Raw genomic sequence first — 15,932 nt, forward strand, 5'->3', positions numbered from 1 at the left:
AGAAAACTCATTATTACAAATGAATTTTAACGATCTTAACTTAGAAATTAGGGGAATTTTACTTGGTTTTGTCTGAAATTTAATCGCGAATTCAAGACATTGTTGACTTTTCAACCCTTATGAAGTGTTGGAAGATTGATTATCAAAATTAACGTTGGTTTGCTGCGCTACAATTGAAAGATTGTCTGATTATTACCTTGAATGTCCATTAACATTTGTTTTACTTGGAAAGTTATGTCCAATTTCGAAAATCTATTTGCAATTTTGTTTACAAAGTTTCATTTTTCTTTGAAAATTTATTTACTAATTTGCTTATAAACTTTTCCGTCTAATTAGGATGATTTACTTAAAACATTTTGTTCTATTTTCCCAATTTTAATGTCATATCACAGTAAATATAATTTCAGAGGGCAGATAGTTTCTTCTCTTATCAATTGGGAAATATTTGTTTGGCTTTATTTAAAATTGAATCGAGCGTTAACGAAATTGTAGGCTGCTTTTGAATTTTTAAGGAGAGATGGAAGTTTTATTATCAAAATTTACTTTCATTTTTAGGTATTTGATCAATTATCTGCTCGTCACATTCAATGTCGATTTTCAAAACTTTGTTTTGCTTATAAAGTTATTCCTAATTTTGAAAATCTATTTGAAAGTTATTACGAGAATCATTAACTCATTTTAAAAATTTAAAAACTGATAGAAGTTTTCTTATTAAGTTTAATATCACCCATTTCTTTTAGAAATTTATTTAATAACTTAATATTCTCTTCAATTCTGGTTTAGTATTTTTTTTCTAATTTTGATGATCAATTTCAAAATTTTCTTAGAAAACTACACCGTAGATAATTAATATATCTTAAAATTTCGCTGGATTCAAAGTTATGCATAAATTTTGCCAATTACTAATAAAATTTGTGTAAAATAATGTTTTATTTTTAAAGTTTACTAAAGCAAAGCAGTGACTTACTCCGTTGATTTACTTAAAAATATAGGTCTTAATCCCTGCAAGCACACATGCACCTAATTTTGACTCACTATGACATTATAACTTTCCTACTTAACTTTCGGTTATAAAAAAATGAGTATTGTCAAAATGTAAGAATTTTTTAATTAGTTCTCTCTCCGTCTGTTTCTCTCTCCCTCTTCAGATTTTTATATTATGTATATATATATATATATATATATATATATATATATACAGAGAGAGAGAGAGAGAGATTTTTAAAAGAAACTTTTTTGAAATGACAACGTTATATACAATAGGAGGTGGTGTAAAGTTGTAAAAAAATTTTGAGAGATTTAGGGAACATCATCAGGATTGAAACTGCAAATTAAACAATACCCAGAAATGTCGTCGAATACTGTTAAGGATGCGTCCCTATACTAATTTGTTCAGAGGCGCACGAAGAGACAGTTCACAATAGATTAGCGCTCCTAGCTGCGTACTGAAACATTTCCAGTTCCTAAGCAATTTTAGTCATGAGGATGTGCCTTAATTCTCCTAAAAATTGTTGCAACATTTGCTGTTGTGTGAAAGCTCTGCTGTAATAGAGGAGTTATTTTAATATTGTTGGTACTTCATTTATTTTCCAATACAATAAATGATGTTTTATTTTTATTTATCAGTTATATTTTCTAAATAAATGTATTTTCAATTTTAAGAAGAAAATCAAAATTTTCTGAGTAAACAAAATATTTTTTTTATAATAAAATTAGAACTAAAATATTTTTTATTCGGAAAATTTTTATTTTTTTATTTATATATCGATAATTTAAAGACATTTATAGATAATTTAGATAAAACATTGAATAGAAAATTCAAAAAGATACAATGTAGAATTCTTAAATGATATATGTTATCATCACTTTAATATACAATATTAAATTGAAAATTAAATTATGCCATTAAACTACCTGCTTTCATATTTAAAGATTCAAAATCTGTCACTTAATTCAGTAAAATTTAGTGAAGAAAAAAATATATTTGAACTATGAACTTAAACCTAATTATAAAAACAATTAACTCTGAATTTCATCGGTTTTTTTTAGCATTATAAAACTTAAAATGTTGCCTTGAAACTCTCTGCTTAAAAATTCAAAATCTGTCTCTTTATTCAAGTATATGTTTTTTTTTTCTCTAAATTTAACTAAACTAAGAACTCATCATCGATTTCGCAGAGAGGCATGGTTGCTATGGAAACAGGTTTATCTCTTCCTAGGATTACTCCTTAGTTTATTCCCGTAGCTTAGTCCCAAACGAAAAGATGTTGATTTATTGCTTTAGAATTAGGCACCTCCCACTGGTACTTAAAAATTCAACTCTTGAATACTGAGATAATCCGTGGTACCAGGTTCTATAGCTTAAAATACAAGGAAAAAAATTCGTCATTTTTTTTTTTTTTTCATTTAGACACATTTTGCGGATAAATTTTTTCTGAGAAAAACTACTTAAAAATACTGGAAATAAACTGTATCTCACGTATTTTTGACAGAATTTTTATTTAATTCATGTTGACAAAAAGCGGCGAAGTAATTTTTATTTATTTACTAGTGTAGTATTTTTTATTTATTTTTTATTTAAGGAGCAGCTTTGAATGATATTTATTTAAAGGTATCGTAATGTCGCTTTATTATAACCGTTTTAATTAACTATTTTACCTGCACGTATGCCAGTTGTTTCTTCAACATTAATGAAAATTAGTTTTTTTTATTCCTTGTAAGGAATTAATAATGCACTAGTTAATTGCTCCTAGGAAAACTGAAACGTATTTCTTATGTCAATTTTTTTTGTATCTAATTCTCGTCAATTTTTTATTTCTAATTCTTGTTATTAATATTTTCAACTTCGTTTAATACTTTTTTATTATGAAAATTTATCCTGTTTTCGTAATATACCCACAAAAAAGCATTACTACAGAAAAAAGGTATTTTTTTCTAGCATTCATTAATTTAATTTTTTGTATCAACATTTTCGACGTAATAAATCTACGTATTAATCTTACATATTTTATATGCTATTTGCTTTTTACGCAATATGTGCTTTTAATATGTATGTTACCAACAAAGTATGAAACGCTGACATTATATAGAACACCTAGGCATTGTATATAATGTCTGACGTTTTTAGGCAAAGTATGAAATATGCGAAGTATTACATACTTTCCCTAGGCATTGTATATGTTACCGTTAAAGTATGAAATCCGTTATTTTATAGAATACCTAGTTATTCCATGAAATAACTGATCGTGTCAGTTAAAGTGTAAAACTCTCTTGTATTTCATGGTTTAACTAGTTATTTCATTGAATAACGATCTGCAGCCCGTTAAAGTGTAAAATATCTATATCATATATCTCGCATGGCAAATACATTTACCTTCCACCCCTACTGCCTTTATCTATTTTGGCTATCATGATAAAAATAACCAAAGAAGGATTTTTCCACTTGGGCTCAAGAAACGGCCGCATAAAACAATTATATTCCCGATCCCAGTTCAGTGTCTGCGAACAAAAATTAATTAAAGTCGAAGAAGTACCGGATGTAGAAATATCGCTCCGGTCGGTTGCTACAGCTCAAAGTTTAGGTACTGGTCAGGGATTTAAAAAATGTTCGTGTAAAACCCAGTGTGTCAGCAAAAAATGTTTGTGTTTTAGAAATAATGTTCTTTGTAATTCCAAGTGTCTTTTTGTAGTCCTTGTTGTGAGAAATGATTTTATGGTGCGTTTCCATAAATACCATTTATACGCTGCATATATTAAATAAATTGCTTCTTTTTCATTTTAATTGTCTATCATTAGTTTATTTATAGAATACCTAGTTATTTCATTTTAGATAAATTGTTTATTTTACACTTTAACTATCTCTCATTAGTTAATTTATAGAATACCTAGTTATTTCATAGAATAACTAGTTAAAGTGTCAAATTAATAGCACATTACACACTTTAACGGATACGATCAGTTATTTCATGGAATAACTAGGTATTCTATGAAATAACTGCATTATATACATTAACCGTAACATATATAATGCATAGGCATTCTATAGAATGCCAAATGCTATTTAGGTAAAGTATGAAATAAACGTCCTGATGAGGTTATTATGTAAATGATGTGCATGTTACTGTGAATGGCCGAAATTGGTGGTTGTTGACTTTCGCCGGCGAATGTTGGCAATCACATCGTCTTGGTGAATGTCCGAAATATTTATTACACCCGATTTGATATTAATTCATTCGTGGATATAATTACATTTATTCGATATTTTAATACTTACTGACGATAGATTAGAAGAAACATCAGTGTTTCGAGTATCGGGCAAATATATACCGGGCAATGGCACTTGACCTTAAAAAAATATCAGTGTAGGGTATACCGGGAAAATGCATACCGGGCAGTGGCACTGAACCTTAAAAAAACATCAGTGTAGGATACACCGGGCAGTGGCACTTAACCAGACCTAGTATGACTAGACCTTTGGTAAATGTCCGAAATATATACTAGGTCTAGTTAAACCACTGCCCGGCATACATTTGCCCGGTATATCCTACACTCATAAAAAGAAAAAAACACTCATGAAAAGAAAACGTGTTCTTCTATGAATAGAATGGTTTTAGGTAATTAATGTATGTTTCGAAGTAAAGTCCAAGAGCAAACTAAAACGCTTCTTTAAAAAAATTTCAACGTTCTTGCTCTTTCTAAGCATTGTAATATCATTTAAGTTGTCTGGAGTTCAAATTACAACATTTGAAAGTTTCACATGAAAGTTTGATTATAGTTAAGTTTTTAACAATTTTCTGCTTGAGTTACTCTCCTAAACATTTGAAACTGCTTTCGTAAACTACGGACGTGACTAATGAGAAAATGTTTAAAGTTATGCGGCGTTTGAATTAATTAAAATGGGTTATACAATTAGATCTGGTAATGACCTAAATGAATCTATTTGGATAGCAAATTTCGGAGGATTATCCAAAGAGTTATTTACTCAAAGTGAAATGAGTTCATGGAGTAGTAATTAACGTGCTTTAACTGCAAGAATCACGGACGGAATGTTATATATTTAAATTTGCTCCCTCATGTCTAGAAAATTCTCTTAAGAAAGATATAACATGGTATAATTATAATAAAGTTTGTATATTGAAAGTAATAGACTATAAAGTAATAGACTATATAAAAGTATTGACTATAATATTGAAAGTATAGTTTTAATAACAAAGAATAACTCATTTAAAATGGATGCCGGCGTATAAAGTTGGCATAAATGAAAAGTTCAAAAGTAAAATACATTTCTAGTAAAAAATGCGATCATAATTCTACTTTATTTATTTAGATAAATATAGAATAACTTTAATGTGAATCTTTAGAATTATGACTAATATATGGTTAATGTTGTTGTTCATTTATATATTTGATACTTTATCACCGTGGATGATTTGTTCATTCATCTAGTGGATTTAGAATATTCAAGTGTAAATTTCTGTAAATGTGTTATTAAAATTTAACTTAAAGAAGGCTAGTGGCTAAAAAATTATTTGCCCTCTTGGGACAAATCACAACTCATCAGGAAGGTATAACATAGTATAATAATAATTAGGTATAATATTGATGGTATAGTAATTATAATAAAGAATAATTCATTCAAAATAGATGCCAGCGTATTAAGTTAATTTATAGGAAAAGTACCTTTCAATTCATTTAAGTTAAAAGTTAAGATGTTAAATATTTCTCTGCAAAAAATAAGAACAAACATAATTCGACTGTGTTTTAGATAATGTAGAGAATAACTCAAAATAATATTAAATTTTAGAATTATGACTAATATAAAAACTCGGGAAATGGTTGATTTTGTTGTTCAATCATATATTTTATATTTATCACCATGAATGTTTTGTTCATCCATCGAGTGAATTTACAACATTCAAGTGTAAATTTCTGAAAACTTGTAATTTAAATTTAACTTAAAGAAAGCTAGTGCCTAGAAAATGATTTATCTTACCTAGAAAACTCCTTAGGAAAGTATAACATGGTATAATAATAATTAGGATGGTATAATAATCATAACAAAGAATAAATCTTTCAAAATGGATGCCAGCGTATTAAGTTAATGAAAAGTACTCGTTAATATATTCAAGTGAAAAGCTCAGATGTTAAATATTTCTCTGCTAAAAATAAAAACAAATATAATTCGACTTTATTTATTTTTAGATAATTTATATAATAACTTAAAACAATGTTAAATTTTAGAATTAAGAAAATATGAAAATACGGTAAATGATTAATGTTGCACTTCAATCTTGTATTTGACATTTTAATTTCCGTGGATGTTTTGTTTATCCATGTAGTGGATTTACAACATTGAAGCGTAAATTTCAATATTATTAAAATTAAAATTTAGCTTAAAAAAGCTAAGACACAATTTCTTGTATATTCAAGATTTAAATGTTTTTAATTCGAAGGAGAAAAACATTGTAATTGGCAATGATAAATTGTACTTAATTAAGTTTAAAAAAACTGTTTATTTTACATAAAAGTTGCAACAGAAGATATTTTTTTATTTTTTAGATTTTAATATTTTTTGATCAACATTTATTCTTTTATGGTTATTACATTATAATATATATATANTGGTATATATATATATATATATATATATAACAGTACAAATATAATGTAATTAAGCTCACATTGCATGCCAAGATTTTTAAAGAAATTCACCTTTTCGCTAAAATCTGAATTTACTTAAAAATAAGGTTAATTTTTATGTTTACTTTTTTATTTTATCTACTCATACACTCCAATGCTGATTTTTCCAAATTCAGTAGATCGTCTTTTAACTATTTTTTACTCATATAAGGAGTATTCTTTTTAAACATGAACAATTCGGACCGAGAAATTTCTTAAAATTTAAAGTCCAAAATAATCTGAAACTTTTTTGGTATACTTCTTTAGTTACACTTATTAATATCTTACGGACAGCAGTGTAGTATATTGACATTTGCTCGAGAAAAGAAATAAAATAGAAATTCACCAAATCTTAAATGCCGGGAAAATGACATATTATTAGCTTAGAAGTTTAAAAAACAGTCATTTTAAGTTAATAGTAAGTAACTCAACTTAAGCCTTTATGTTAGATGGACCATAAATTGCTTAAATTAATTCTTTTTATCCACTGTAGAAAGAATCAAATTTTTTGTTGTTGCTGATATGAAATTGTGTATAATAATCAACCATTAAATAAATAAATAACTTTGATTACATCCTAGCATATTACAATCATACATAAACTTGGTATTAGGATAATATTTGCTTTCCCTTCTTACAGTATCAGCAGTTAAAAAAAGTTCTGGTAACACTTCAATGTCCTGGCATTCATAAGCCAGGAAAATGACAGCCAGGATAATGACAAATTCGCCATTTTATAGCATATAACTTTACTGTAATTTAATATTTTGGCCTAAGACGTTTATATTCTGCAGAAAACGACAGGATTTCTTAAAATAACTCAGATAAATCTATGTAGTTTATGTTATTAATGATTTCAAGAAGCCAGGAAAATGACAACACTAAAACCTACTCATCTTGAAAAATTTTTTGCAATTGATTTTGAACTAGAAAATTGGTTCTTTATTCATGCAACTAGAAATGTTCATATAGGAGGGTATCTAATCAATCTATTAAGGTAAGATATGGATAGCTGGTTCTATCTATTACTTAACACTATATAAAAGTAGCCAAGGAAATGACAGATTTTCTTGGGACAAACAAATTATTGACAGAAAAAATTATTTTAAACGAAGTTTTTGTAAATAATACCCTCTGCGTATATTCTAAAAATGCTTACACCCGTTGAGATGAAAAAAATTAGATATTGAAAAATTTATGGGAAGTTTAGACGCTAGTTATTATTGGAAACATTGCTTGTGACATGCCAGAAACATGAAATTTTGAAGTTCAATTAAATTTTATAACTATGCAAAGCAGTCAATGCTAGTGCAAAGTCATTTTAAAATGTTAATAGCAATGCTATTTATTAATTTTTTTTTTAAAAAAATTCTTTTAATATTATGGTATTAGATCTTGGAGCAAAGGACAGTGAATTGTCATATTTCGTTAGAATCACCCATATACACGGTGCTCTGAAAACAACTTACCTTATGTATTTGTGGAATCCTTGCCAAAAGTAAAGTAAAAAAAGTCTAAGCGTTGGAAGGCTTAAATTGATATTAAGGCGGGAGGAAACTAAATCTGGTGAAAAATAATTCTAGCAAATATGACGAATCTCTACTGATCCAGCCGAAGCAAATGGAACTTCCAGTTTTTTCTAAAAATCTTCTTTCAACTTATCTTTATCCTCTGGTAATCAAACAAGCTTTGTTATCTTCAGTTCCGCCTTCCAGGGTAGTGGTTTGATTGAATATTGATTTGACTTATTTTTGACAAGGATATAAAAGGCGATCATTATGAGACACCTTTTACATATTTAGTGTAGAGGAAGAAACTTTTAACCGACAGAAATCGGGCTTAATAATAGTTCTTGAACATGTAATGTTGAATTTAAATTATTTAATTTTTAATATGTATGGCATATTTCACCCTCAGTTTATCTTATTTGCGTCATAGGAACAAGAGAATGTTTCATTCGGTAAAGAATTGCAACACAAAAATTATAACTCCTTCTCAAAATAAATAAACAGAATAACAAAAATAAAATAACAAAACGCTAAAAATTTGAAACGCATATTTCATTTTAAATATGTGCGGAAAATTATTTTGATAAAATTACGGACTTGTATAGCAGTGACATTTCCGGTTTTTTAAAAAAAAATATTGATAGAAAAACCAATATACTGTGCTTAAACAATTCCAATTATAGTTTCTCCGTTCGTATGGTAACAGTTTACTGGAAATTCTGTATTCCAAAATCATAGTTCTTATTCCACATATGTAGTAAAATATACAAAACTGTGAAGTGAATGTAGCGAAATAAATAATTTTTATGCCATGCTTTAGAGAATCATGATGAAGTTTCCAAATTTTACCATATTTACCAATCAGTTATATACCGAAATATGGTACTATAACCATATTTTATTGTTAATTTAACCAAAAGTTCTTAGCAAAGAGCTTCAGTAAAAATTACCGTTCTTTTAGGTGCTCCCTAAGAGCCAGAAACATGATAAATTTTACCATTTTCTGGTAAATTTGGTCATACTTGTTTTGCCAGTGAGCTTCTGAATTCCAATAATCTTAATCTCAATAATCTTACTAAATCTTAAGTAAAAATATTACAATTATTATTATTTTTTAATTTTATTTTTTTATTTTAGTTTTGGCCAAAAGTTTAATGATTTTTAACTTATTAAGATTGTATAGGAAACTATTGTAGATGTTTGTAGAATTTGGAACATTTTCTTATTTTATACGTGCAACGAAAATATGGTGTCGCCAAGATCAAGCGTCACCTGCGCTTCTCAAATGTAGATTAGATTGTTTTTCTATCCTTTTTTTTTTAAAAAAAAATAAGACGTTGACGTTAGAAGTAAGACGTTGTAAAATAGAGATATGTAGATTATTAATGCTTTCCTATATTTCATTTATGTATTTATTGTAGTGTAGGCATAAAAACTTTCTAATTACTCATTCGTTTCAGAGTCGTCCATAATATATCTCAACGTTATTCGTGATAAAAATCATATTTCTAGTTTTTTTTAAACGTTAATTAAGTTTTTTTAGGACATTTGTGAGCCTAATGAATGTAATATCAGATGTGCACTTATTTTGGTCAAAAAATATGCAAACAAAATATAAAATAAATAATATAAAATTTGCAATCCTCCCTGAAAAATAAGATAGACAAAACTATCAAAACGTGGTAAAATTTACCGGGTTACTGACTTTATGGAAGCATCAAAAACCTTTGGTGAAATTAACAATAAAAAATGATTTTGTAATAGGTGATAACATTTGGTAAATATATAAATTTGGTAGTTTTAGCTTGATACCTTAGAACATTGCATAAAAACTATTCAGTCTTGTATTTTTTACTAAATATGTGGTAAAATGAACTATAATTTTAAAAACTTAACTTTCCAGCAACATATGAACAGAAAAGTAACAAAATGAATGGTGTAAATATGAATAGTGTTATAGTACAAAATAAATGTTTTTTTTTCTCATTTTTTATGGGAAAAGTGTCATCACTATACAGTATGGTGATTTTACTAGATTTTTTTTCTTCGTGTGCTTACTTGAAATTTTTTATTTTAAACAAAATGTGAGGTGGTACACTTCTTTTTACCCCTCCCTCCACCTTGTCATTAACTGTCTCAATTTCATGAGGTCCTCTCCTCCTTTAAATAACATCAATTCAAGACCGTTCCTTATCCAAATTTATTTTAAAAAGCAATAAGTTTTTTTAATTAAAAAAATACTTTTTTTATTACATAATGTAAGTTTTTAATAAAAATTTCAATTAAAAAATATTCCTTGGATTGCATAACTAGTATAAGGTACGACTTTGAACCGTATGTTTTGAACGTGCTGGGTACCCGTATTGTATTAAGTATATCTTGGATTCTATGGCAAACTATAGAGCAGGGGTTTTCAAACTTACGTGAGGCCGGGGGCCGCAATTAAAAACACCAGTCAAATGGCTGGCCGCAACTTTATCAATATTTTATTAAGGACTCTTTTATGCTTGAGGTAACATTAAATATTACTGTCAGATTTTTATCAAGTTGTACAAAACAAAAGTATTAAAATACAGATTAAAATAAGAAATAGATTTTTACTTGAATTTTTTGCACCGTTGGTATGTTAAATTTCACAGAAAAGATGAAATTAGGCTTTTTTTTAACGAAGAAAAGTACTTTAAACCCATAGATTTTTTACGAAAATTGTCCGCAAAAAATGACAACTAATATAGTTTAGTTCGCGGGCTACAAAGAGTGGCTTCGCGAGCCGGATGTGGCCCGCAGGCCGCTAGTTGGTAACCACTGCTATAGAGGTACTGGAAAACAGTTTTCTACAACAGCATACAGGGAGTTCTTTAAATATTATGTAAATATTTTTTGGGGGGTTTTCAACCTCTCTATAAAAATAAGTAAACTACAATTGCCTACATTTTTGCTTAAGTTTTTCCTTTTTAGCGATAATAAACTAATTTCAAGAATTTTTATTTTTGAATGTAATATTTGCATTAAAAATTTCGAAATAAGCGTTTTTATCGAACATAATCTGTATTTCTTTTCATTTTTAATAATTAGTGTATCCTTGGTTTCCTGTGTAATATTTTGTAATCCCCCAGAATAAATATTTCATATTCTGTTAAGTCTTACCATATTTTACAGTTTCTTTTTCTCTTTTAAAAAAAAAAGAGCTTTCAAGTATTTAATTCATTTAAGAACCTTACTTTGATCTTATTTATCACAAGTTGAGCATTTTTGTCATCACCACACTAATCTTAGTTAAATTTCAAAATTCTTATATAACAGAGTTGTTCCAACGTTAATTAACAACTCCATAAAACCTGGCATAGATCTTTTGCACTAATGAAAGGTTCGACATTTTAATTAAAAATACCAATATAGAAGATATGCAAATGTCTGTCTTCAAACCGCGATTGTTCCTTTGAACAATTTAATTATAGATATTCGATTTCGTTGACGTCTACGTTTCTTGCCATTCCGATGCTATATTTCTATTTAGTCACGTGTTTCATACCTTCACTCAATCTTTCACTTCCGGTGTAGAATTCAGACGATCGAATTTCGTTCCGTTTCTTGCAACCAGATGGCAGTGAAACTAACTTCTTTCCCCCCTTTTCTCAATGGAATCGCGTCTCCGCAGCCGGACCGCAGCGCGCGAGGGCGGAATTTTCCACCCGGCCCTTCCGATCCGGATCATGAATGTCCGTGGGTGAAAGAACCGAGTCCGGGGTGTGTTGGAGGTCCGGTGGAATTTTTTTTAGAAGGGGCGAGCCACCATCATGGCCCGCCGCCATGGAGAATGATCTACCGTTATATGTACTACATGAAATTTGGACAAGAAAATCCTAAAGGCAAAAGTAAGAAACACACTTAACCTGCTGTAATGTTTTCTTTCTTTTTTTTTTTTAGTTTTAATTCCATTACTACTTTACATTATAAAATTTTATATTCCATTTCGTGGTTAAAACATAAAAATCAATCAAGTCTATCATGTTATTATGAAAAAAATAAATTTAATTCATTAAATTAATGTATATTAGTTATTAAATGAAACTAGTGTAAAGTATTATCATTTATTGATAGAAAACAGGTCATTATATAGATCCAAATGAAAAATCAATGTTATAAGATGTTAGTCTATACACACAAATATAACCATATTTATCTTCATATTAGTTCAAATTAACCCTTGTAAGTGGATTTAAGTAAATATATTGGGAATTCTCTTAGCACTACATTTTCCATATACTTTGTCTAAAGTTGATTAATATATATGAATAAAAAGGAATACAACGAAACTATTTCAGAAGTCAATTTAGTTTGCCCTTGAAATTGTAAGCCCTTAAATCTACCTATAATGCTACGTTCATCTTTCGCCTCAAACGAATAGAAATAAAGTCTGTGCTTTCTGTTCACTCACTAAATTAAGTAACCATGATAATATTGCTTTCACTTTCACTGTTATAAAATCTACTTTTTTTTCGAAATTCATTACTCATACTGTATTAATCTACATTTTTCTTTCAATTCTGTAATTTTCCTAATAATATTCTATATCAGAGTTTCTTAAACTGTGGGTCGCATCCTCAATCATGAGACAATAAAAACAACGAAAAAAAACGATTTGGCTCATTTTTATTTATAATAGTGTAAAGTCCAGAAATATTTAAAAAAATAATTGGCTAGCAAAAGCATGAATAAAAGTAAAAATATTCAAAAATAACGGGCTAGCAAAAGCATGAATAAAATAAACCAAACACATAAAGAGATAATAAAAAAATAAAAGCAGACGATAAAATTAGAAGCACCGGACAGTTTTTTGAACAACAGAGTTGTTGGGTTTTTTAAACTTTGTTTTGGAATTTGAGTTTTATTATAAGCCGTTATGGAATTTTCTAGTTTGTTTTACAAAATTATAACTATCCCGTTACGGGTACTTCATATTTGTTACTGTTCACGTTGTTTGTGAATAAAAGTTTTTTTTTTTAAAAACAGAACTGATATTTATATAGCTTGATACGTTACAATAGAAACATACATTTCATTTGGAAAAATTGCAACACAAGAGGGAAGTTGCGTTGCTTAAAGATATAAGTTACAACACATCCATATTCAAATCAAAAATATAAGATTTTATGAAAGTAAAAAAAAAAAAAAATAATAACATATGGAGAAACATGAAGGGAAAGAGTTCCTTAGAAATGCTTGTCACAACAAGTAAATTTTTAAGTCAAAATGATGACATGACCATCAGAAAGATGAGTAGCTATAAGTGATAAATGAACATCTTCAGTATCTTGAAAATAATAGGAGAAATATTTCCATTCAAATTTTTTTGCTAAAGAACTGACATAGATTGTGAAACCATTCGGAATTAAAGTGGACTACAGTACTCAGTTACCATTAAAATCATAGAGAGTATACTTACCAATTTATTTGATGATTCGTAGTTGAAAATTCTTTTTAGTACTGAGAAGAATTTTGGCTTGGAGTTGCGAAAAAATTTCCAAAGATTTCAGAAATTGTCATAAATTTCCTTAAATTTTTCTAGCAACATACTTATGTGAGACGACGATTTAACCACCGTAAAGTCAAGGTGCCGATCAAATTTCTTTAAAAAATATATTAACAAAATGTTTCGTCCTACGGAGCCGACTATTTTGCTAAGATTTGATAATATAATTATAATTTTAACAGGCACACCCTTTCTGATTGATACTTAGTCCTTGCAAATGCGCTGTTAGTGATTTTTTTACACTTTAAAAAATTCAGGATCAAAATACGATAAAGAGTACAGACACTCAGGAAGACGGTATATTTTACCGGAAAATCCATTTTAATCAAAATATGTTACGGAGGAAACAATCTGATAAACCGTAATTTTTACAGTAATAATTACCGTAAAATCACTCAATCACTCTAATTAAATAAATACAACTGTAAAAATTGTGATATAATATTTTACTGTAACAATGGATTTCACAGAGAATGTGCCGTTACTTTATAGCGGAATTTCTTACAGTGATGTAGATACCCTCCAAGTAGCTGCACTTAACCAGCAGACTATAGTTAGTGTTAGAACTTATCCAATAAAATTAAATTTAGTTTCATTATTGTATTGTATTTTCCTATTAGTTGCTTACTTAAAATTTCCGCATTATTCTAGGTCTTAGAATTTAAAATTAAAGTTAATGACCTATAACTGTAATAATACATTACACAACAAGTGAAAAGAATTAACAGTTTCACTCATGTGTTATAACTGATCAGAAGTGACACATGAGTGACAAGTCACTCATTTGTCACTGTTCTATATTATAAAACTTATTTTTATACTAATATATCAATAGTTCAGCAACTCTTAATTTTTTTAAAGCATATCAAAATGGAAAATTTTGAAAATAAAATATTTTTAAATAATTACCTCGTTTTCCTTGATGATGTTAGAAACTAATTAATACGTTATTGCTGCTTTTTTTTTTTTGGATCACTTAATTTGAAAATCAAGCAAATTTCTTCGCCCCTTTACAAAAAATTAGCAACAGTGATTATATGTACATTTTTTTCATCTTTCTAGTTACCATTTCAAGTTTTTTAATTAGTTTTTATTATAGTTTTTGAAAAATGTGAAACAAGTAATGTCATTTAAGAATGCAATCAATTTAACATCAATCCATCGTGTGTGCTTTTTAGTGCATCTAATATGAAGTAAAATATGCTTTTAAGTATTATAAAATAGTTATATACTAGGAGGCTTCGCCCCCTGCTCGCTGCCGCTCGCCAACCCCCGGAACTGCTTTCGCAGTTCATTTCGGCGCTTTGCTCGCTCATTGGATACGTTCTTAACGTCTAACTTTTGTATACTTTTTTGAACACTGAAGTTCCGAAAACTTTTCACTGTAGAAAATTCTAAACCTGTGCATTTCAATATTAATTTGAAATTGCAAACAGTTCACATATTTTTCTTAGTCACACTATTCTAAATTTCAGTTGTTGAGAAAAGTAACTGTTGTTAGTTTTTTTTTTAAAGTCTTTCCCACCAGAGGGCTAAAACCATGTGTTGTAAAACAATATGAAATAGTACTGAACGCCGGATGTGAAGCATCGGCTTCGATGAAGATAATTTTGTGAGAATTTTTTTGATAATTCGGTGAGAATTCACCCGATTAGACATACGAAGCTCACTACGTGCTCATGCGCGCCGAAGCCTATCAATTAATACGTATTAACGATTTATATAATATAGATTAGACATATGATGCTCACTGCGCGCCGAAGCCTATCAATTAAAAATGAAAACTGATGCCAACGCGAGAAAAGGAATATCATTGGTTTTATTGATACATACGTATTAGCGTTTTATATAATATAGATTACTAGGAGGCTCCGCCCCCTGCTCGCTGACGCTCGCCAACCCCCGAGAATTGCTACGCAATCCTATGTGGTTCACGCCGTGAACCATGGCTCGCTGCTCGCTCGACAATGAATACAATGTTCTAGCACAAAGACATAATATATTATCATCAAAGACATAGTATTTTATCATCAAAGACATAGTATTGTACTTGTGTAGAGAAATTCTACCAATGTTCTTATTGGCTTTTAAAAAAGTATATTAGCTATTTAGATTGTACATGGTGAAAAAATCAAAACATTAGCTAAATAAGAAACATATTAGCAAAATAAATTATCAAATATTGCTTCACTAATATTCTGCATTTTAAAGCG

At 28.6% G+C, this 15,932-nt stretch overlaps 1 protein-coding gene across 15 annotated transcripts in view; it reads left to right on the forward strand.

Moving 5' to 3' along the window:
• LOC107442885 (coiled-coil domain-containing protein AGAP005037) overlaps window positions 1-15,932 on the forward strand; it is a 301,042-nt gene that overhangs the window by 170,549 nt on the left and 114,561 nt on the right. For 2 of the 15 annotated variants that reach the window (XM_071182313.1, XM_071182314.1), the window contains exon 1: window positions 11,841-12,061. The exons of 12 other annotated variants lie outside the window; for them this stretch is intronic. In XM_071182313.1, the coding sequence (XP_071038414.1) occupies window positions 12,004-12,061 (58 nt within the window). In that variant the 5' untranslated portion in view covers window positions 11,841-12,003. Of the gene's footprint in view, window positions 1-11,839; window positions 12,062-15,932 lie in introns of those variants that run through there. One more of the 15 variants, XM_071182315.1, reaches the window with a different exon arrangement.

This window comes from Parasteatoda tepidariorum, chromosome 6, assembly GCF_043381705.1.
Source record: "Parasteatoda tepidariorum isolate YZ-2023 chromosome 6, CAS_Ptep_4.0, whole genome shotgun sequence".
NCBI classification, from domain to species: Eukaryota; Metazoa; Arthropoda; class Arachnida; order Araneae; family Theridiidae; genus Parasteatoda; species Parasteatoda tepidariorum.